The sequence below is a fragment of the Drosophila hydei genome, unplaced genomic scaffold (genome assembly GCF_003285905.1).
Source record: "Drosophila hydei strain 15085-1641.00,03,60 unplaced genomic scaffold, DhydRS2 tig00000001-arrow-pilon, whole genome shotgun sequence".
Lineage (NCBI taxonomy): Eukaryota > Metazoa > Arthropoda > Insecta > Diptera > Drosophilidae > Drosophila > Drosophila hydei.
Window position 1 is genome coordinate 15,333,144 of NW_022045643.1, and position 24,522 is coordinate 15,357,665.

The 24,522-nt window shown below is 32.6% G+C and overlaps 1 protein-coding gene across 3 annotated transcripts; it reads left to right on the top strand.

Moving 5' to 3' along the window:
- The first annotated feature begins 1,329 nt into the window (after window positions 1-1,329).
- On the top strand, window positions 1,330-23,853 carry LOC111592347 (fat-like cadherin-related tumor suppressor homolog). 3 transcript variants are annotated; one of them, XM_023304482.2, is made up of 23 exons: window positions 1,330-1,508; window positions 4,406-5,272; window positions 6,279-8,856; window positions 8,908-9,014; window positions 9,084-9,291; window positions 9,366-9,427; window positions 9,854-10,009; window positions 10,144-10,516; window positions 11,415-12,423; window positions 12,502-12,687; window positions 12,938-13,112; window positions 13,251-13,513; window positions 13,959-14,676; window positions 14,753-14,936; window positions 15,027-15,467; window positions 15,589-15,989; window positions 16,047-16,355; window positions 16,486-21,775; window positions 21,849-22,127; window positions 22,205-22,387; window positions 22,457-22,486; window positions 23,311-23,442; window positions 23,598-23,853. In XM_023304482.2, the coding sequence occupies exons 2-23, from the start codon at window positions 4,436-4,438 to the stop codon at window positions 23,738-23,740; spliced, it is 14,064 nt and encodes a 4,687-aa protein (XP_023160250.2). In that variant the 5' UTR covers window positions 1,330-1,508; window positions 4,406-4,435; the 3' UTR covers window positions 23,741-23,853. The 3 variants fall into 3 exon arrangements, with proteins under 3 accessions (XP_023160250.2, XP_023160249.2, XP_023160248.2); XM_023304481.2 differs by lacking the exon at window positions 22,457-22,486 and having other exon boundaries at window positions 22,208-22,387; XM_023304480.2 differs by lacking the exon at window positions 22,457-22,486 and having other exon boundaries at window positions 1,331-1,508.
- Window positions 23,854-24,522: the final 669 nt, after the last annotated feature.

The window sequence follows — 24,522 nt, forward strand, 5'->3', positions numbered from 1 at the left end:
CCCAAGCAAGGTGCTGCAGTCCGCTGTTGTAGTTGATTGCGTATTTTATTAAATATAAGCAATACACTCTACACAATTACAATAGTTTACGTGATATCGGTACTAGCTCACGAACCAAATTTATCAGTTATGGACAATCGCCTACTCTTCAAAATGGACTAAGAATTGCAGTGAATAATCGATTATTATTGTGTATTGGCGCAATTATTTTTCTTTAGTTTAAAGGTGGGAAAATACATTTTTTTATACATTATATTGAGCGACACAAATTAAATATTAATAGACAGCACATCCGGGAGATGTTTGGCTATCTAAGGATGTTGCCATATTAAAATTAATATCAGCATTTTATTAAGCTAAAGAGAAATTCATTTAGGTTCTTGTCTAAATAACTTTGAAAATGTGAGCAATATAAGGCTTGCGTCTTTGCTGGCTATGTTTGATATCCCTATATTGCCCCTGTTTTATTTGGTATGGGAATTATTATTCATTTGTAATATAAATTTCCCACTATTAAAAAATTCAGTGCGGCATACAATGTTAACCAAAAATTATGTTAGTGACGTCACATTTTCGCCTAATGCTCTGTTATCCTATCTGAAGTTTGACGCTCACTTAAACAGAGCTCCCACAGTCTTTAAAGCAACCAAAAAGTACTTAATAACATATTCTAAGTATCAGAAAAATGGTGAGTCCTTTTCTCAGATTGTCTTAAAAATTAAACTAAGTAGATTCTGGCTAGAGACCTAATACCCAAATGGATGGTATATAAGAAAGAATGCTTATTTATGGAAAATTATTTTAATACTTAAATATAATACTCGTTTATGGGCCATCAATAAAGATGCTACTGACACCTGCAGCAGCGTGAACAGTTCCGTAAAATGAAAAAAGGCGTGGGCAGCAATTAAATAATAACACTTTAAATAGTTAAAAATTATACTGTTCATTTTAAGAATCTAAATATAGCCACGAATTATTCACATTTCTGGATTTCGAGTTCTGGCTGCTTAAGGTAAATAATACAGTCGAAGTTGATTCATTTAAAACAGAGAGAGCGCGCGCGCACAATTTCCCCATATGACGTCACAGTGTTAAGTTAACAGACTTCTTTACATAACCCAGTATTGCTAATCATGCCAATACACATGTTGCAAGCTGTTAATGTTATGTTTCAGAGAAAGTTAATGCAGCCGCATAGTTAACGCTAAGAAGCACACAGCATGTTAACATGTTATTAAAACTGTTCTCTTTGGTATGGTCTGTTAATGTTGGTTAAGTGGGCAAACAGGATTGATGGTGTTCGCTCATGTTTGAGCATCGAGCAAGACTCCCACAGTTAGTTACACACTCTGGCGCGGTTCATACGTGCGGTTTTGTGCCGCGGACGATATTTAGTAAATTGAACGAACTGTGTCTACGTTACATACATACAATAGTTTTGGTTTTAATAACCACAAATGCGATGTGTTTGACGTGGGTTCTGTGAAATAAAAAATATTTAAAAAGTACGAAAATAATTTTTAAAAAATACACACGTGTACACATATACAAACTAACAAATAAAATATATAGGTCTTAATCCATGTTCATATGTCAATGCATTTATATGTACATTAAGAATTTCTTGCGAAGAAACATTATGAATGCGGCTCAGCCTGTTTAAATGTGTTTTTAATTTAATTCGTAGTTTGATAACGTACTGTGCTTTATTATTATAAATAGGCGCTAAACACATTTTTGAGATTTCGTAGGCAACATTAAATTCCAGAGCCATTGAAAATGGTTGCATTTGTTTGTTTTAATTTTTTATTATCGGTATGTATGTGTATGTGTGAATGAGTGTACAACCTAATACTTTGATTGTATATGAGTATGGATAATCTTGCGAAATTAGCCCAGGTGGGTTTATCAGTCAAAGCGCGGGCGGTATTCAATGCTAATATATTTTTAAGATTCTTGGCTACCAATTTTGAAGTGTTGAGTTACAACTGGCGTCGAAGATGTTTTTTAGTAAATCATAACTATACATGTAATGTGAACTAATAACATCTGGCAACTCCGCGATCGTGAAATCATCGATAACTACCGATCTACCTGCATTAACTCCCTTTGCGATATACAGTAAAATGTTTACCATACGTCACATACAAGCAAACATACGTTTCATGCTATTTTTAATCATAACAAATAAACATTTATAATAATCCATTAAAATTTGAATAAAATTCCAAAAATAGTGAATACATTTTGATTGATGAAAGTGTTAATTTTTATTAAGTTCGGTTTATTCAAATCTAAAACCACGCATCATGAACTAAATCACAAATTGGATTTCGTGTCACTTAACAAATTCCATACATGAAGAATATGAAGAATACTGGTTCTAACTTCAATATAACTTAAATCAATTAACAACAGATGAAAAATTCACCGGCTCAATTTCTTGCCAAACATCAACAATTAAGTCGACATCAACAACTGTTCACACAGTGCAAATCATTTTCATAAAAGTGAACACACATGTGCGAGCGTTTATGCGTTTAATTCTATTTTTAAACATAATGATAACAGTGATAACAATATTTACGATATAAAAGTCAATATCAAACAGTTGAAAAAAAAGGACTTGTAATCAGGTGCAATAGTTTTTAATCGTTGATATCATATATCCTTTCGTGAAAATATAAATGAGAAAAATTTATCTTGTATAAAAACTGAATTAAAACAGTTTAAAGAAAAAACTAAATTATTAATACAAATAATTAAAATATTCTATAATACAAATATAAACAAATATAAATAATAACTTAAATTATGTTTTCTTTAATAAAAATCCAAAAGTAAAATTATATACATATTCTAGGCACAAAATATGTCTATTAATAGTGCTCCTTAATTAAGGCATGTGTATAAAGTTTTAAGCCCTAGTGTGGATTACAAAATTATGAACTATTCAAGTTTAATATTGAATATATAAAATTTGCATAAGTATAAATAAGATTAGACCCGAACTAAATTGATGTAGTGTCCAAGAAATAGACTACACTGTTCCGAAGTGTTTGCTATATCCGAGTGTGAAAACAATTGAATTGAAAACAATTTACTTTTCAATAATGAAGTAACGAAGGATGGATTTCGCATTAGATAATTAGGTGGCTTGAGGTGATAACTTTTCAGATTCGAATCATTGTAAATCCTAGCCGTTGAGACAGTACGCTTCGAATGCCATTATTAGTTTAATGCGAAGTGATTTAGTTAATCTGAACCCGGGCTTATCTGCCTTTTCAAGCATATTAGCTATTTACAAGATGTATAGGACTCGAATCTAAGTCTCCGCGACTAGGTAAGATTTAGTCATAGCCTCTGCGATCGCTACACTCCATAAAGTTGAAAAGTTGATAAATTATGTTTTTTAACAAATGACTCACATGTTTCATTTTTATATATTTCGAAATTCAAACTGTTTACTTCTATTTGCCATTAATCTTCAATTTGAAATACAAAAAATTAAATAATTAAAAACTATATGAACTTAATATTACCTTATGCAAAATAGACTGACTCTAGCTCCAAAGAGGGGAGAAATATGCAAATAAGTAAACTTCTATATCGTTAAAATATTTATCACGGCCAAATATAATTTCAGTTCGCATTTAAACAGCAATTTGCAATGTTTAATAGCTTCAGATTTAGGTTCAGTTTAAATAGTTTTAGCTTACGAAGTACACCCAAATATCATGTTGTGCATCAGCTATGCTATTCCAGAACTCCATCATACAGTATTTAAATAAGAATATGAAAGAACATTTAAACAGATTGTAAAAAGACCACACTTTTAAAAACAGGGTGTTTGCAATATGCTGAGATATTCATAATTAAAATAAAAAAATTAAATACTAAATAAATTATACTATTTTAATGTGCAGCTTTCGAAACCGATGCGATCAAACAGATTCTTGAAGGAACACGGCTCATATAGTCATCATAAATCATAATGTATGCAATCGTGGAGTAGGAAACTCTTCTTTCTGGCAGCTACATGCTACATGGGCTTTCGCTAATTAAATATCAGTGTATCCAAAAATCATACATTTAATGTGTTTGATCATATTATTATTTCATCGATTAGGGTTTTAGTCATTCAGCGACAATAAGATTTGTATGATTTTTATGAAATTTCCTTTTGAGGAACATAAATAAATTTGTCTTTAGTGCACATCTCTAGTTTGTCTAATAACAAGTATAAAAAATCAGAACTATTTATAATCTTCTACGTGGATTCTAATTTAAAACAAGCATGACATGGTCATAAGCTTTTTCTAAGATTCTCATATAAAAAACAAGTATATTTAATAAAATGGTCTTAATTATTTTACTTTTATTCTTGGTCGTTTATTTGTAGGACTGAATACCATGTGGAAAAAAATAGCTAATGTCTAATATGCATTTAAAAATTTATGCCCATACTGTTAAGAAAAAAAAGTATTTGTTACTTCAGTGGACATCGTTAATAAGTTTTATTTGCCTTGTTCAACCTTCATTTTCAACGGACGATGCAGTCAGAGCTACCCTCTCTCATCGCAAGGCCCCTTTGGCAGACTTTAGCCATCAGTTATATAATGTTACAATACCAGAAAACAGTCTTGGAAAAACATACGCTAAAGGAGTATTACACGAGGACTTGGCCGGGATTATAATAGATTCAAAGTACGATGTTAAATATAGGATAATAAGTGGCGATAAGGATAAACTTTTTAAAGCTGAAGAAAGACTTGTTGGGAACTTTGCCTTCTTAACTATTCGAACGCGAACGAGTAATGTCGTTTTAAATAGAGAAAAAACTGAGGAATATAATCTAAAAGTTCGCGCGCATATTACTTATTCCTATGGTAAAAATAATTCAATCTATGAAACTGAGACGACGATTCATGTAAAAGTACTAGATCGAAATGACCTAAGTCCATTATTTTATCCAACTGAATATGCGGTAACCGTTCCTGAGGACACTCCAAAACATGACAGTATTTTAAAAGTTCTTGCTGATGATGCTGACCTTGGAATCAATGGTGAAATCTATTATAGTTTTTTAATAGACAGCGAAAGTTTCGCTATTCACCCAACTACCGGAGATATAACCATTCTACGACAGCTTAACTACGCAGAGAATTCACACTATGAGCTTACTGTGTTAGCCAAGGACAGGGGTGCGGCTATAAACCAACAATCTCATCAGGCCAGCAAAGCGAAAGTTTTAATAACTGTAAAACAGGTAATTAAAACATAATGTTTATTGCTTACTATTTATTGTTTTTAATAAGTTCACTGTTATACAAAGAATTGTTCATTCATAAACTAACATAATATTAAAATAATATCTAAAATACTTTGTATGCGATCAATAGAGGACGTCAACAGTAACTCAATGATCGATTATTTACCAGTTTTTATATTTCGACCCGAACCCATTAAAAATGGGAATTCAGAGTATAAAAGCTTTTTTATAATGTATGTTATAGCCAGAATAAAGTGTGAAATACCTCAAAAAGCAGATAAATTCTTGATCAGATCGACGACAATAGTCCTGCCCGTCTGTTCATTAGTTCGTCTGAATTAAAATTAATGATAAGGTCAGTCAGTGCGGGCAGGCTAAATTTGTTACTAATAATTATAAAATAAAGCTGTATTAAACGATTATCCAATTATATCTCGTTTATTTTAAATGTTGTATTTAGTTTAATGGATATTAAATCGCGGATAATTGCACAAATATTCAAAAATTAATTTATTTAAAATTTGCACTTCTGCTCACAATTTAACAATGTGACCAAAACATTATAAAGAAATGGGATAAGTTGTCACGTGTATTCACTTAACGTTGCGTTCACATAGTCTGATAGTCTGACATGTCTAGACCAACTCCGCTCGTTGCTCGCCACTGCTTGAATTCAATCACAATTCGATCACAATTCGATCACATTTCGATCACAATTGCGATTATTTGAATATCTAAAAAATGCACACATTTAAGTGAATGTGTGCACGCGTTTAGAGAATATGCGGACGCTTAACGTTGATTGCCAGACGTAGACTCAGCTTATCGTCCTGATTACTAATATATATATACTTCATGCCTTCTTCGGCCTTGCAAAATAATTATAGCTACATTTTCCATTTTCAATATGTGCAGGGTCTGATAAAAACATACGGAAACCCGATTAATTTGACTCAATAACTGCAATTAACTTTTAAAAATAATATGTTATTTCTTTTTAAAGGTCAATCTAAACGCTCCTGAAATTTATGTTAAAACATTTTCGAGTGTGATTCCGAATCCAAATTCTCTTATCTACGGTATAGTAAAGGTACATGATAAAGATATTGGAAAAAATGGGGAGATAAAAAAGTTGGAAATACTAGATGGAAATCCAGACGGTACATTTCAATTAATTCCTGCGGTTACTAAACATGAATATTATATTGAACTAAATAGATTCGCAAAGTTAAATGAACAAATTTTCACCTATAACTTAACACTACGAGCTGAAGATTTTGGGAGACCACCCAGATCTACATTTAAAACTGTTACGATACAAATACTTCCGGAAATAAAAAATGTTCCGATATTTACACAAGAAATATACGAAGTTTCTATTCCGGAAACTGCTCCGATTAACATGCCAGTTATTAGACTTAAGGTTAGCGACCCTAATTTAGGAAAATTTGCTTTGGTGTATTTGGAAGTTGTAGGAGGCAATGAAGGAGGAGAGTTCCGAATAAATCCAGATTCAGGAATGCTATATACACAAAAGCGACTTGATGCTGAAACAAAATCGAGTTACATATTAACTGTATCTGCCATTGATCAAGCGGATGTTGGATCCCGGAAACAATCATCTGCCAAAGTAAAAATTACTATCGACGATATGAATGATAATGATCCAATTTTTGAAAACATTAATAGCATTATAGAAATAAATGAAAATGAATTAGCCGGTTCATTTGTTGTAAAGCTCACAGCGAAAGACAAGGATTCCGGGGAAAATGCATACATATCCTATAGTATAGCAAATCTTAATGAAGTTCCATTTGAAATTGACCACTTTTCTGGAATTATTAAGACAACCAACCTAATTGATTATGAAACAATGCAAAGAAACTATACACTGCTTGTGCGTGCATCAGATTGGGGATTACCATACAGAAGGCAAACAGAAATTTCCTTAGATATTATTGTAAGGAATATCAATGATAACAGGCCACAATTTGAGCGTATTAATTGTTATGGGAAAGTAATAAAATCGGCGCCGATTGGCTCTGAAGTATTTACAATTTCTGCAGTTGATCTTGATGTGGGGGATGTCATATCATATCGTTCAATATCTGGAAATGAAGATGGTTGCTTTAACTTAGATTCAATCACAGGAACTATATCAATCGGCTGCAATTTAATGGATGTTGCTGTAAATGATAGAGTGCTACGAGTATCTGCCACAGATGGCAGTCATTTCTCCGATGAGTTGAGTATCAATGTACATCTTGATGTTGATTACGCAAGGGACCACAGCAATATACTGCACGGCTACGGAACGTTTGAGTGTCGAGAAACAGGTGTAGCAAGAAGACTTGCAGAAACATTAGCATTGGCCGAGAAAAACAATATGAGGAATGTGTCATTTTTTGAAGTTAACGATTTGGCACTTACACCCAGTCGATATGGCCAAAACATTCATAGACCTGAATTTATAAATTTTCCTCAAGAACTTACCTTAAATGAAAGTATTCAATTAGGTACAACGGTGGCTGTGATCGAGGCCAGAGACCGAGATCTGGGATATAATGGAAAACTCGTGTTTGCAATTGCAGATGGTGATTACGATTCGGTGTTTCGCATTGACCCTGACAGTGGGGAACTACAGATTATTGGCTACCTGGATAGAGAACGGCTAAGTGAATATATTTTAAACCTTACAGTTTATGATCTAGGTCAGCCGACAAAATCGGACTCAAAAATACTTCCCATAACAATAATAGATGCAAACGATAATGCCCCTGTCTTACAAAAATCGTTAGCTACAGTGCAACTTGCAGAAGATGCACCAAAAGGAACTATCGTATATTGTGTACATGCAACAGACGCTGACTTGGGAATCAATTCCGAAATTATTTATACCCTATCTGTCGAATTCAAGGAATTTGTTATTAACAAAACTAGTGGATGCATTGTTCTAAATGAATTATTAGATAGAGAGCAGACAGATAAATATGAACTACATATTATTGCAAAAAATTATGGGTATCCTGTATTATCAGCAGAAGCAGTGGTATATGTCTTAGTTAATGATGTCAATGACAATGCACCAATATTCGGAGTACAAGAGTATATTTTCAAAATTCGCGAAGACATACCTAGAGGGACTGTGGTTGCTGTTATTGAAGCCTTTGACAAGGATATGGGGAGAAATGCAGAGATACTATTCTCACTGAAAGAGGATGCACAGGAGCAGAATCTTTTTAAAATTGATAAGCACACTGGTGCTATACGCACAGACGGATATTTAAATTATGAAAATCGTCAAGTACATAACCTTGTTGTGAGCGCAATAGACTGTGGAGTCCCATCATTAACGGTTGACATGCCCGTCGTATTTGAAATAATTGATGTAAATGAAAACCGATATGCTCCAGAGTTTGAAGACTTTGTTTATGAGGGAAAAATAAAGGAAAATATGCCAAAGGGTACTTTAGTCATGAATGTTACCGCTCGGGACATGGACCCAATGGATCTTAATTCTAAAATTTCATATTCAATCACTGGTGGTGATGGACTTGGCATTTTTTCTGTAAATAATCAAGGTAAGACGAAACTGATACTAGTAAACAGTTTTAAAGTAAGTTCTGCTTTAGGATCAATTCATTCTTTAACACAACTGGATGCGGAAACCAAAAGTTTTTACTGGCTGACACTATGTGCTCAGGATAATGCTATCGTGCCTCTTAGTAATTGTGTTAAGGTAAGAATTTATAAGTAATTAAATTATGCATGTGGGTAAGAAAAAAACAAATGAATTCTTCTGTTACAGGTTTATATCAGTATTGAAAATGAAAATGATAACATTCCATTGACAACCAAGCCAGTCTATTACGTAAATGTAACAGAAGGTAGCTCTGGAAAAAATGAAATTATTCAACTCAAAGCAACAGATCCCGACATGGATCCATCACAAAAAATTACTTACAGTATTACTTCTGGAAATCTTATTGGATATTTCGACATAGATCCGCACACAGGTGAACACAAAAAAACATTTATAAATGTAAAAAAATCTGTTATAATCAATTATATATAAATTACATATATTTAGGAGTGCTTAGAACGACAGAACGAAAACTTGACAGAGAGAATCAAGCCGAACATATTTTAGAGGTAAGTAAACCCGTTAATTTATAACAGAGAATTAATTTTATAACAAATTTCTTAAGATATAATGAAGGAGGCATGTTCAGCTCCAATATATACATTCCTGTGATGAATTGTTGCTGAGTATAACAGTGTTAGTTAAGGTGGTGACCAAAATATGTGATAGAACATTGGTGTGGATAGAGTTTTTTTTAGAATTTTAATTTGTTTTTAAATTTGGAATGTGCATTTACTAGTTGATTTTTTTTTAACAGATTTATCTATTATATGGATCAGTATATATATATATTGCGATTTTATGTATGTAGGTAAAAAAACAGGTTATGTCGTTATCGGGCACTCCCACATATACTTTTATATGTTTACTTGTTTAATAAATATATAATATATATATAGAAATAGATATAACACTATTTTTTCACTGAATTTCAGATATCTATATCAGACAACGGATCTCCTGTATTGACATCTACTACACGCGTGGTGGTATCAGTTTTAGACATTAACGATAATAGCCCAGTGTTTGATCAACGTGTTTATAAAGTACAAGTTCCATCGACGACACATATAAACGAATCTATATTTCAAGTACGTATAAGTTTCACAGTGTTATTTATGGTTAAACTAAAGAATGATTTAAAACATAAATTATGTATATTTTTTATAATATATAATATATACTGCCTGTTATATGTAACTGTACCGGATCTCGTTAATTTTAGGTTCACGCAATTGACAACGATGACGGGGAAAACAGTCGAATAACATATTCAATAAAGTCTGGAAAGAAGAAAAATAAGTTTCGTATTGATAGCTTTAGCGGGCATATATTTTTTACAAAGACGTTCGAGGCAGACTCTGAATTTGAAATTAATGTTAAAGCTGAAGATAGTGGGACCCCTAAAAAGAGTCAAACTGCATTAGTAAATATACTGGTCCTTCCTATATCATCAAATTCACCGAACTCTCCTACAATCGCGAAGAAGTCAATAAATAATATTGTAGATCTGACGGAAAATGATAAACCTGGATTTTTGGTGACACAAATTCAGGCAATTGATGAAGATAATGACCAGCTATGGTTTAATATCAGTGGTAAGTTCTATAAAGTTCTATATATATGCAGCATTTTTTGTATATTTTCATAATTTTTATACCCAGAGCCCACTGAAAATTGAAAATCAGTGTATAAGAGTTTTGTTAAATGTATGTAACCGGTAGGAGACATGGCAGACCCCATGAAGTATATATATTCTTGATCAGTACGACAAGCCGAGTCGATTCAGCCCTGCCGTCTGTTCGAATGTGTGACCGCATCGATCTCAACATCAATAAGAGCTAGACACTTGAAATTATTCAATTATTTCTCTTTCAGCTTAAGAGCTAGAGCCTCCAAATTTGGTATTTAGTATTACGTATTTTTTTGTACAATTTTTATTTTTGTTATATTGTGGATATTTAATATATTATAATTTTTTGTTTTTACTAAGCTGACATATACTCTAATAGAATATGGAGATCATACGCTGAAATTAACTAATTTGCATTAAGTAAAACATAGGTTATTAAACAAAACGTTTGGCCAATTTGAAAAATTACGTGGCAATAAAACGGGTATCTCCTAGTCGGGCAGCCCGACTGTCTTACTGGTTTTGTATGGAAGACAAAAATGTTTGGTTGATTAGAATTATATTAGCGTTGTTTTCTGCCAGCTTAGTAAAAATTCAAACTTTTTCAAATATTGCCTATAATGCAACTGCATTTCGATAATGTTCATAATATTCATTAAATATTTGAAACAGACTTGAGCTGAGCTATAAGCCAAATTTTCCATTCATGTGCTTATATAAAGATATATATACTTCATGAGGTTTGCCACATCTCCTTCTGCCTGTTACATAACAAACCCATTATAACATGATTTCCTACTTTCAATAAGTTCAGAGTATACAATTTTTGAATAAATAAAGAATTTGAACTTTATTTTCATTAGGAGGAAATGAAGGAAATCACTTTTACATTGGAAGAGATACTGGAAATGTACTGCTGTCAAAGTATTTGGATTATGAAACACAAACTTCTTACAATCTATCAATTAGTGTAACTGATGGCTCAAATATAGCACATACGTGGCTGTATATTCAAGTTGTTGATACGAACGACAATGCACCACAATTTACTAAAGAGATATACCATGTTAATATATCTGAAAATATTGAAGAAGAATCTGTTATTATGCAACTACATGCAACTGACAGAGATGAGGACAAGAAATTATTCTATCAACTACATGCTACACAAGATCCATCATCTCTAACTTTATTTCGTATCGATTCCATAAGTGGCAATGTTATAGTCACCCAGAAACTTGATTTTGAAAAAACATCTCAACACATACTAATTGCGTTCGTAAAGGATCAAGGAACACCAGGGAAGAGGAATTACGCAAAGATAATAGTAAATGTGCATGATCATAATGATCATGCTCCCGAGTTTACAGCAAAAATTATTCAAAGTAAAGTTCCCGAGAGCGCTGCAATTGGCTCCAAAATTGTTCAAGTAATGGCTATTGATCGAGATAGTGGCAAAAATGCTGAAATTCAGTACTCAATAATTACCGGGAACGTAGGAAGTATGTTTGAAATTGATCCAACATTTGGTATTATATATTTGGCCGCATCTTTGGACATCAATAAAATGCAGGAATATATGTTGCAAGTTAAAGCTTTAGACTTTGGACAGCCTCCTTTATCATCTCAAGTCCCTGTTCATATAATTATTACCATGTCTGATAACGATCCTCCTAAGTTTTTTACTGATATAATTTCTCTGGAAATGTTTGAAAATTTAAATATTGGATCTTTTGTAACGCAAGTTGAAGCCCGATCATCTTCGTCAGTTTTCTTCAATATAATATCTGGTAACGTCAATGACAGCTTTCGAATTAACCCGTCCACAGGTGTTATTGTTATTAACGCCAATGTCGATTATGAAATAAACAAGTAAATATATATATAACACAATAATAATAACAATATATTAATATTTTATTTCCTTTTATGTATCGTTTTTATTTTCAGAATTTTTAATCTAACTGTGAAAGGAACAAATATGGCTTCCCTGTCTTCTTACCAAAACCTAATAATCCATGTTTTAGACATGAACGACAATAATCCAATATTCCAGCAAAGTGAATATATGGGAAGCGTTTCGGAGTCCGCTGCTTTGGGGTCATATGTACATATAATTGACGATAAGAAAAAACGGTGAGAAATTCTTTTAAGCACACTCTGTGCTACTTCGTACATGGGCAATATCCTTAACGATTATCCATAAAATATGGCCAAAATGTTAAATTAAAAATATCCTGATATGTTAGACTTTTTCTATAAGAACGTTTTCTTCTCTTTAAAAACCAATAGAACAAATACTCTACTTAAAGTGCTTTCCATTTAAGTTGTGCAGACCATTCAGCTGGCATATATTCTTATACTTAAAGATTACATTTACTTTCAGTCATTTAAAACTAAATGTATCTGATGCTGACGTTGGACCAAACGCCATGTTGCAATACAATATTCTTGATGACTTGGCGAGAAAAATGTTTAAAATTGATTCTACCACAGGAGCTATCGAAATTTTACATAGTCTAGATTACGAAAGGAAGACGAATTATTCATTTTGGGTAACGGTAAGTTTCGTTCATAAGCGCAAATACAAAACCAACTTATTTGTAGATATTCTTACCGGCACTTAAAAAGCTGAATGAAAAATATATTTCATTTTAAACATATTTGTATTTTGTTAATGGTAAATTCTAAATTTATAGGTTAGTGACAGTGGTAAACCAAACTTATATTCCGTTACAAAAGCTCACGTTGTTATTCTTGTAAATAATGTGAATGACTGTCCCCCGGTATTCAAAGATCGAGATCTGAATGTCACTTTGTTTCTACCAACTTTTGAAAATGTATTTGTGGCCCGTATTGCTGCACATGACGCCGACAACGATGTTATTCGTTATGACATTGTTGATGGAAACAACCAAGAATGTTTTCAAATACATCCAATTACAGGATTAATAACAACAAGGTAAATTAACATATTATATTTTCAATTAAATTAACAACAATTGCATAGCATATTATAGTAGTATATATATCATAATATTGCCGAAACGCAATAAAATTGATTAAAACAGACAATTATTTTTCTAATGTTTTTATGAAAATCTACAAAATATGTACGTATCCGATACTATAATGACGGTAAAGCTTGACTTTCCCAGTTTATATAAAGAACATATATATATATACTAACATCACAACGTCAAAATGGGTAAATCAAGCCTTTCCGTCCGTCTTACCGATAGCTAACAGTCGGCAATATTTAATTGTTGACCAAAATGGATATTCAAGATTTAAATACCAAAAAATGTAGAGACACCAACAATGGGAAAATTGAAATTTATTTTAATTTTCATAAAATGTTTTTATTTGTAGATAAATTGAAATCATATTGGTATTTTTCATTTTAGGAATGACGAATTTAAAAGTAATGAATACTTTTTACATGTCCGTGCCTCTGATGGACTGTATTCTACCATTCTCCTCATAAATATTAAAATTGAGGCAATAGCTAATTCAAATTTCGTATTTCAAAAGAAAATATACGAGTTTTCGACATTTGAAAATACAACAAAAATTGCGACAATAGGATTAATTAATGTCATTGGAAATACATTGGCTGAAAATGTGGAATACATTATACTTAATCCAACAGAAATGTTTGAAATCGGAATTTCATCTGGAGCTATAAAAACGACTGGACTAATGTTTGACCGAGAAGTTCAAGACATATATAAGATCTTCGTTGAAGCAAAATCAACAATATATGATAAGGGTAGTACGAGTATTCGCAGAGCAATCACTTCAGTTTTTATCTCTATATTAGACATAAACGATAACTGCCCTATGTTCGTCAACATGCCATATTATGCTTCAGTATCTGTTGGCTTTACAAAGGGAACAATCATAATGAAGGTAAAAGCTATTGATCTGGACAGTTCTGAAAATGGCGAAGTTCGTTATGAGCTAAAAAAGGGAAATGGTGAACTTTTTAAAATTGATAGAAAAACTGGAGAGTTGTCAATTAAACAAATTATTGAAGGCCATAACCGAAAATACGACTTAATAGTTGCAGCCTGCGATGGTGCTGTAATTTCATGCTGTACAGAAGTTCCGGTTCAAATAAAGGTATTCTTAGTGAAATATAAATAAATATAAATATAAATAAATAAATAAATTTAAAATATTTTCCGTTTTTTAATAGGTTATTGACCGTTCTATGCCAATATTTGAAAAACAATTTTATTCGGTGAGCGTGAAAGAAGACGTTGAAATGTATAATACTCTATTTGTATCGATCCAAGCTGAGAGCCCGTTAAAACGTAAGCTAATTTACACAATATCTGCTGATGGTTCCGAACAATTCTTTGAAATTGATTATAGAACAGGTAAACTAATATACTTTAATTTAATATAACATTATATAATATTTCGAATAGTAGACAGATGTTATATGCTTTATAATTTAATATATTTAGGATCGTTGTATGTGGTCAATGAGCTTGATTATGAGGATAAAAATATACATGAGATATCTATTCGAGCCACTGATAGTATTTCTGGAATTTACGCAGATGTCTTAGTATCCATAACAGTGATTGATGTAAATGATTGTTATCCTGATATCGAAAACGACTATTATAATATTACTTTACCGGAAAATATTCCATTTGGATCACAAATACTAAAAATAAACGCAACTGATAAGGATTCCGGTGCAAATGGAAAACTATCATATTTTATCGAATCGATTGATGGTCGAAATAATTCCGATACTTTTTACATTGATGTTAGTGAAGGATATTTGTACTTGAAAACTTCGTTGGATTATGAACTTAAAAACCATCATCACGTTGTTGTGCACGTTAAAGATCATGGCTCTCCACAATTATCTTCAAAATGCAATGTTTTTATTACAGGTAAGTCAATTTTTAAATGTTGCTCATTAGACACTAGGGTGATATTTAAATAAATAAATAAAATGTAAATAAATAAAATTCATATTTGAATAGTTAAAGATATATATTTTTTTGTTCGCAGTTAAAGATCTCAATGATAACTCTCCGAAATTTATCGAGCCTTCGTTCAATACGAAGTTGTCAGTAGCAGCGACACGCGGTCAATTTGTTGCATTGCCAAGAGCGTTTGATAATGATATATCTGACATAAATTTTCTGCGATACAAAATTGTCGACGGTAACGAATTACAAACGTACAGCATTGATAAACAAAGCGGAATAATTTATCTTCAAAACATGTTAAATTTCACTGATAAACCAAACACGATTTTAAATATTTCAATTTCCGATGGAGTTCACACAAGTTTTGCTCGATTAAAAATTACTTTAGTTCCTGAAAACATCCATAGCCCGCAGTTTGAGGAACTGATGTATGAAGCAAAAATTTCGGAAAATCTGCCGCATGGACATAAAATAATTACGGTTCGTATATATTTATACAAGTTGGCTTTCCGTTTTATTCTTGGTTTGTAATTCCAGGTTAAAGCAATTGATAATGATTTTGGTCAATACGCTAATGTTTATTATGAAATTGCGTCTGAGGAAATGAAGAAGTATTTCGATATAAACCGTAATACTGGTGTGATTACATCAAAAGTTACATTTGACCGAGAAATTAAAGATGAGTACGTCGTACAGTTAAAGGCAATTGATGGTGGATATAAATTTGGCTTTGCTACACTAAGAGTTTTCATTGAAGACGTAAATGACAATAGCCCACAATTCTTCTTGAAAGAATATAAACTTGTTATAAGTTCTTCAATAAAGCCTACTGATACTATATTAGAAGTAAGTATAAGTAAAACAAATATTAAAATAAAATCATTTTCAAGACAAAATATATCAAACAGAACAGTCAAAAATGTATTTCACCGCATCTTAAAGTTGCAAATATTAAAAAGGTATTTCTGCTTTTCAGATAAAAGCTATGGATAAAGATTTGGACATCAATAGCACTGTAAAATATACCATTATTCCCAGCTCAATGAAAACAATGTTGGACAACAAAATTCATTTGAATGAAAGTAATGGAAATATAGTTATTATTAGTGAGCCGGAAAAACTTGACAAAGGCGTCTTACAATTTTTCATTCGAGCTTATGACTGTGGAGTGCCATCTTTGCATAATGACATTCCGGTTTCTCTCGAAATAGTCAACTCGGATGTGATAATTCCTACTTTTGAAAAAAAACACGTCAATCTTAAAATAGTAGAATCTACATCGCCAGGAACTGTGTTGACTAAATTTCATGTTTATGGAAATTATTCTTTAAAATTTTCGACTTCAGAAGAAAGCTCAATTTTTGCAGTATCGGAAAATGGAGAATTGATTCTAATGCAAACATTGGATAGAGAGCAAAATGAAACTCATTATCTAGTAATCGTAGCCGAAACCGCAACGTTACCAGTTCTATTTGCATATGCTGATGTTAATATACATGTTACCGATGAAAATGACAATTATCCTAAATTTGATACTGTAATTTATAATGTCGAAGTCGCGGAGAATACCGACAAAGTTGCTTCAATACTAAAAGTAACGGCAACTGATGCAGATAGTGGATCAAATGGTGATGTTCGATACTACATTGACGATGAATCAAATAGTATACGAAACGTTTTTGACATCGACGTTTATACAGGAATGATCACTCTATTATCTTCCTTGGATAGAGAAATACAATCAGAGTTTAACCTTAAAGTCATTGCCACTGATAACGGCCACCCAAAACACGATTCAAAGGTACCAGTATCCATTAAGATTATTGACTACAATGATAATGGACCCCAATTTAAGTTGGCTCAGGACCATATATATGTTTTAGAAAGTGCGCTTCCGGGAACTGTACTTAAAAATTTATTGCTAATAGATCCAGATAGTGAAAAGCAAGTTATGGAATATTATATTATTTCGGGAGATAATCAATCGCAATTTCAAATTGGGAAAACAGGAGAGTTGTTTATATCAAGACCACTTGATAGAGAACAAATATCATTTTACAACTTAAGCATATTAGCCACAGACGGCAAGTTCACCGCCAAGTCAAATGTTCAAGTCCACATAAAGGACGTTAACGATAATATGCCATACTGTTTAAAGCCCCGTTACTACATTACAATAAATGAATCAATAGCGGTCGGAGCGACCATAGTTAAAGTAAAGGCGTTGGATTTCGACTCGAGTAATGATTTTAAATTACGTTACTACTTATCTGGGAGGAGTTCAGACGATTTTGTTATTTGCAAAGAAACTGGAGTTTTAAGAGTAGCGAAGCTGCTTGACCGAGAACGAATTTCGAAATATAACATTTTTGCACATATTCAGGATGGAAAAGAATTCGTAAGAGAGTGTGTTTCTGAAATAATAATCACTGTGAATGACATAAACGATAATGCCCCCATTTTCACTATGCCCAGTTATAGAGTAAGCATACAAGAGGATGCTCAACTACAAACGTTAGTTACAAAAGTTCATGCTACTGATAAGGATTTTGGCATAAACCGAAAGATAAGGTACTCATTAATAGGAACAAATAGTGATTATTTTGGAATCTCGAAATCAACGGGAATTATAAAATTAGAAAAGAACTTGGACCGCGAAACTATATCATTGTATAATTTAACAATCATTGCGGAAGATTTCGGGAAACCAATATTGTCATCAGTTGTAAATATTGTCATAAACATTTTGGATATAAACGACAATCCTCCTGAATTTACCTTACGTCAGTACTCAAGTCACATACATGAAAATGTCACACATGGATATGAAGTTTGTAAAGTCACTGCTACATCAAAAGATATTGGTGTTAATGCTGAAATATCATATTTTATTATAAGTGGCAATGAACAGCGTAAATTCAATATTAATTCCAGTACAGGAGTATTATGGGTTAACGGATCATTGGACTTTGAAAAAACCAAATTCTATTTTCTTACTGTTCAAGCTATTGATGGAGGCAGCCCGCCGCTTAGCAACATCGCAAATGTAAATATATCTATAGATGATGTTAATGATAACAAGCCAACGTTTACGCAAAACATTTTTCGAAGTAGTGTCAAAGAAGATAGTTTATTGAATACTCCAATAATAGATATTAAAGCCACTGATGAGGACTCCAACTTGAATGGGGTCATAAAATATGATATTGTGAAAGGTGATGGCTTAAGGCAATTTCAAATAAACAATAGCAATGGATCAATAAGCCTGGCAAGGTCACTCGATCGAGAAACTATTTCAGACTATGTACTGGAGGTGCAAGCCTGTGATTTAGGGATTCCGGTTCAATGCAATAGTGTACAAGTCAATATTATTGTTTTGGATGCAAATGATAATGCACCAGTTTTTTCGCATGCGAATTATAGCGTAGTTTTACAAGAAAGTAGACCATTGGGATATGTTTTTTTGGCCTTCGATATATCCGATGCTGACGAGGCACCCAATTCAACACCTTACACATTTGATATACGCTCTGGAAATGAAGGTGGACTCTTTCGGCTGGAACAAGATGGATCACTAAGCACAGCGTCTCGGTTTAATCACAAATTGCAAGATAGATTCATAATACAAATTCGTGTTTTTGATAATGGCACGCCTCCACTCTACGCGGACACATGGGTTTCAATAAAAATAATTGAGGAAAGCCAATATCCTCCAATTTTAACTCCTTTAGAGATTAATGTAAATTCGTTTGAAGATGAATTTACAACTGCGTTTTTGGGTAAAGTTTATGCTACTGATCAAGATCAATATGATGAATTAACATTTGCTAAAACTTCAACCATTGACGAAACTTATCAATCTTCAAAACTATTCAGTATTAATGAAAAAACTGGAGAAATATTCTCATCATCTAACTTGGATATTGGCCTTTATAAATTAAATGTATCAGTCACTGATGGAAAATTTACTGTATACACAACTGTGAAAATTAATGTTGAGCTAATAACAATGGAAATGGTCAAAGAAGCAACCGTAATTAGATTTAGTAAAATATCTGCAGCCGATTTCTTACTAAGTCATAGAAAAGGTTTCATTCGATCGATACGTAACGTGATGAGGTGTCGTCCAAAAGATGTGATTTTAATATCGTTGCAGGAGGAAGTTCGAAATTCGTTGGGCAATAGAGAGCAATATTCCACTGATTTAAATGTTGTATTTGCAGTTCACAAGCAACAAATAAATCCAAACTCAAATGCCTTCTTCAGTAGTGATGAAATTCGTTTAGCTGTTATCAGCAAAGAAATTGAAATTGAGAACGACTCAAATTTAATCATTGAGGAAATTTTACCAAGTTATTGCAAGAGCAAAGAAAACATTTGTGTCAACGGAATCTGTAAACAATTGATTAGTATCGAGACAAACAATATAACAACTATTTACACAGATGTCATCAGCTTTGCAGCGCCCTCTTATAGTTTAGTAAATAAATGTGTGTGCAAAGCTGGCTTTGATGGAAAGGACTGCAATGAAACCGTAAATGCATGCTCTTCAGAACCGTGTCCTCCGCAGCGAAACTGCTTGCCATCAGAATCTTCAACTAAATATCAATGTGTATGTCCAAAGGGATACTCAGGTTCATTTTGCGAAATCAAATCTTCCAGGTGCGATAATGAAACCTGCGATGATTTTTTATCAACAGCAGTATCATTTGGAGGTAAAAGTTATGCTCATTATAAAATAAATAAAGCCAAGGCGAAAACTATACTGGAAAACCAATTTGCCTACTCCCTACAAATCAGAACAGTGCAACAAAGTGGGACACTATTATATGCCAGCGGAAAAGTTGATTACAATGTGTTGGAACTTGTAAATGGAGCTGTAAAATACAAATTCGATTTAGGATCGGGAGAAGGTGTCGTTAGTGTGTCAAGCATTTATATTTCCGATGGCGCATGGCACACTATTACATTGGAACGCACTCTGAACAGTGCCAAATTGATTGTTGATAACAAACATGTTTCCCAGGGTAGTGCTCCTGGAGTAAATGGCATATTAAATATTCAGTCAAATGATATATTCGTCGGAGCTGAAGTTCGGCCGCATCCATCAATTATTGGCTATGAAGATATTCAACGTGGGTTTATAGGATGTATGGCAAACATTAAGATTGCAATGGAGCCTTTACCTTTATACATTTCAGGCGGTAGTACGATTGCGGCTCTGAAGAGATTCACAAATGTTGAGTTTAAGTGTGATCCTGCAAACGTTCTTGTAAGCTTGGGAGTTTGTGGTACCCAACCATGTCTCAATAGTGGAATTTGCAGAGATGTTGGAAATGACAATTTCAAATGTATTTGTCATGCACGATTTTCTGGAGAATTCTGTGAAATTGATTTGGATCCGTGTTCGTCAGCTCCGTGCTTATTTGGAGGGCGCTGTGAAAATCAAGCAGTTAATAATTTCACATGTATTTGTCCAATACACTTATCTGGAAGGAGATGTGAATATGGAAAGTTTTGTACTCCGAATCCTTGCAAGAATGGCGGAATATGTGAAGAAGGTGACGGTGTGTCACATTGTATGTGCCGTGGATTTACAGGACCAAATTGTGAAATTGATGTCAATGAGTGTGAAAATCAACCTTGTGGAAATGGAGCCACTTGTATTAATGAAGCTGGTAGTTTTCGTTGCATATGTCCGTCATTTCTTACTGGTGCAAGTTGTGGAGATCCTCTTTATTCTAATTCTATTTCAACGAAATTAAAAAACTTTTCAATGGAGCATATAAGTGGAATAATATCGGGCGTAACTATAGTACTCCTTACAGTCATCATATTGCTGGTCTGTTTAGCTTTCAAGAAAAATACACCTTCAAAAGTCAGAAATCGAAACGAAAAAATCAAAAATAAGCACTCTCTGAAGCAAGCGAATCTTAACTCTCTTCTCGACAAGGATAACCCTTGCAAATCTAATGCCAAAATAAGCAATTTGGAAATCAGCCAACGACCAATAAGCTATTCGCCTCCAATAAATGATAGCCTATTTGTTAGTAATACAACATTTGTAAATAATTTAGATATTTTACGAAGTTATGGCTCCGCTGGTGATGAGCTCGAAAATATACCTTTCGAATATCAAAAAGTTAATCGAACTAATCAACATGTTAATATAAATCCAAGCAATCTAATCGACGACAACGGACATAAGCAAGAGTGGTGTGAACAAATTCATTTAAAAACGTTTAACGAGAATAAACTTAATAATGGTAAGTGCTCATGCGGATATTATTTAAAACCACAATCAGAATATATAAATCAAATCAAAATCAATATTTACAGAACGCAGAATAGACTATGGCTTTCCAATTAACCGTCTTTCAAATGGAAAACTTATTCAAGTTGCAATGCCTAAATTGTGTCATTCTACATCGAGTGGAAGTTTTGTTGATTCCCCTGGTAATGGGCAATATCACTGGGATTGTTCGGATTGGGTGCGGAAAAGCCACAATCCTTTACCGGACATAACTGAAGTTCCTGGTGCAGAAGTCGCAGACTCCTCAAGCTTCCATAGTAATGACAGTAATGAATCTAAATCAAAACGGAAATATTTAGTTAATGGTAAGTGGGAAAAATAAACCTAACTATCAAAGAAATTAATAAAAGTTAAATTTAACATTAATATTTGTTTTTCACAGTAGAAGGTATCGATCCAACGAGAGATATAGATGCTCTAAATGAAGATATGTTATTTGAATATGTGGATTCAGAGATGGAAAGCTGTGTTCAACCATTTATGTTGCCGAATTTAAATAATGAATCCCGTTCAAGGCTAAGTTCATTTAATAAAAGCGAGAATGAAGACTACAAACTAAATACAGGTATGATTAATATTATCAAAATCAAGCCGATTTATAATTAACTGAACGTATTTATTTCCATGCATTCAGTGCCTTTCCAATCTAAATCAAATCATTTGCGTAAGTTTAACTGCGTGAAAGAGTCGTATTTTTTAAAACAGTTTCCTTTTTCATTGCAATGTTTGTTTTACCGTTCGTCTGTATAAACGCAAACCATTTCGGCTCTATTGAAGCTAGAAATTATATATTTGTGGGTATTCTCGTGAGTGCCTCCCGCATCTAAAAAGATATGTTTAATATCCAGATCTTTATGAGGCATGGCAAAACCGTAAAATCTATATTATATATTTTAATCCTTTAGATTATTGAGTTGCTCTTGACTTCGACTTTTGATGCACTAAAAAATATTTACGCTCCTTTGGGGGCTTCATATAGTAAATACACCGTATTTTCCACATTTTTGGAGCCGATGCCCCAAAATAATATATATACGTTAGTGTACACTTCCTCTAAAAATTAAGATCCTATTGACATTCGTTGATTTACCAAAACTGATTATATATTTATATATATATAGATCGGAATAAAACATGTCTTCCAAAGTTTTGTATTATGCGAAAGCGGGCATTCGTACTTTTTTTTTATTAATTTCATGAGTGTTTATTCATGTAGCGTAAATTTGTTAAGTTAAAATGGAGGAAAACTCAAATACAACCACAACCTTTTTCAGTTTTGTGACGAAAGTCTTTAAAACTTGTAATCATATTTCTATAAAGTGAAACTGGAACTTAGCTGTAGTAGTACACAATACACTATATCTTACACAATACATTATATCATTATCTTATACAGAATAAAATCGTAGTATATAAGAAATAAAAATGTTTAATATTCCTTCAAATAAATTCTCTATCTTTGATGCCATTTTTTTTAATTGTTACCAGGCAAAGTATATTTGCGACATCCAGATTCATATTTACCGGCGTTACATACTCCAAGTGACACGGAGGCGGAAAGCTCCAATAATGAGACAGCCATGCTGAAAAAGGAGTTATCAAGTAGAAGAGTGATTAGCGGTAATGCATATTTATTTATTTATATTATGTATTTATTTACAATTCGTATGATTAATCATTTTAAAAAATACATTAAATAGTAATATATTTAAAAAATCAATTTCAAACTATTCAAATAGAATGTTATTAATAAGAACCTTAATATTTGGTTACAGGTAATTCAGAAGAAATATATCTGTTTCCATATGCGGCTGGCAAATCTGGTTCAGACAGCAATATTTCTGTTCGACTTTGCGAAATTGAAGACTCGGAATTAGAAGATTTTCAACCGCTGCAAGGAAAATATAGTAGTGAATGACATATTAATTGTATAAAAACATAGATTTTAACTTTGGCCATGACTCCATTTCTTTTTCTACTGATTTTATATGAAATAAAACTATACAAGTATAACTATATTTTTAATAAGAATACTGCATTTTTATTATAATAAATTTGAATAGTCGAAAAGCAAGTAAAACATATATAACAAATAGTTGGTAATCAACATTTTTAACGCATTAGAATCTGATATTAATTCCTGTCTAGATAGGTCAATTATTTTGTTTTGTCACCATAAAGTTTCAGCCACAAATTCCTTCTAGTTCCAATATACATTCTATACATATTAATTCCATTTATGCCTTATATGTTAGGTTAGTGACGTTCTTGGCCTTCTAGATAATCTGAGAATTTGGCATGTTATTCCAGTGAATATTGTCAGTTATTTTAAAGCGATGAAGATTTTACATATTGTCATTGAAGCCATCAGTAATTTGTTTTGGATTACAAAAATTCCGCCGGGTGTTGAGAATGTAAATAATAAGAAAAAATAATATTTGTAATTGTAATATTTATAAATTATTAAAAAAAAGGTATATTTTATACTTTTCAACATTAGGCATCATTTCCATTTTGAGCTAGACGTACATAGGTTTAGTACGTCATTCTGCTATTGTCGTCCAGCCGCAGGTATTATTTCTTCTGCTTATTGAAAATGGGAATTTAGGGTATACTAGTTTTGCTTAAATGCATATAAGAGGCAGATGGAAACGTGAAAGATTTCAAGTGCTTTAGACTTGTACAAATATAACCATGTAG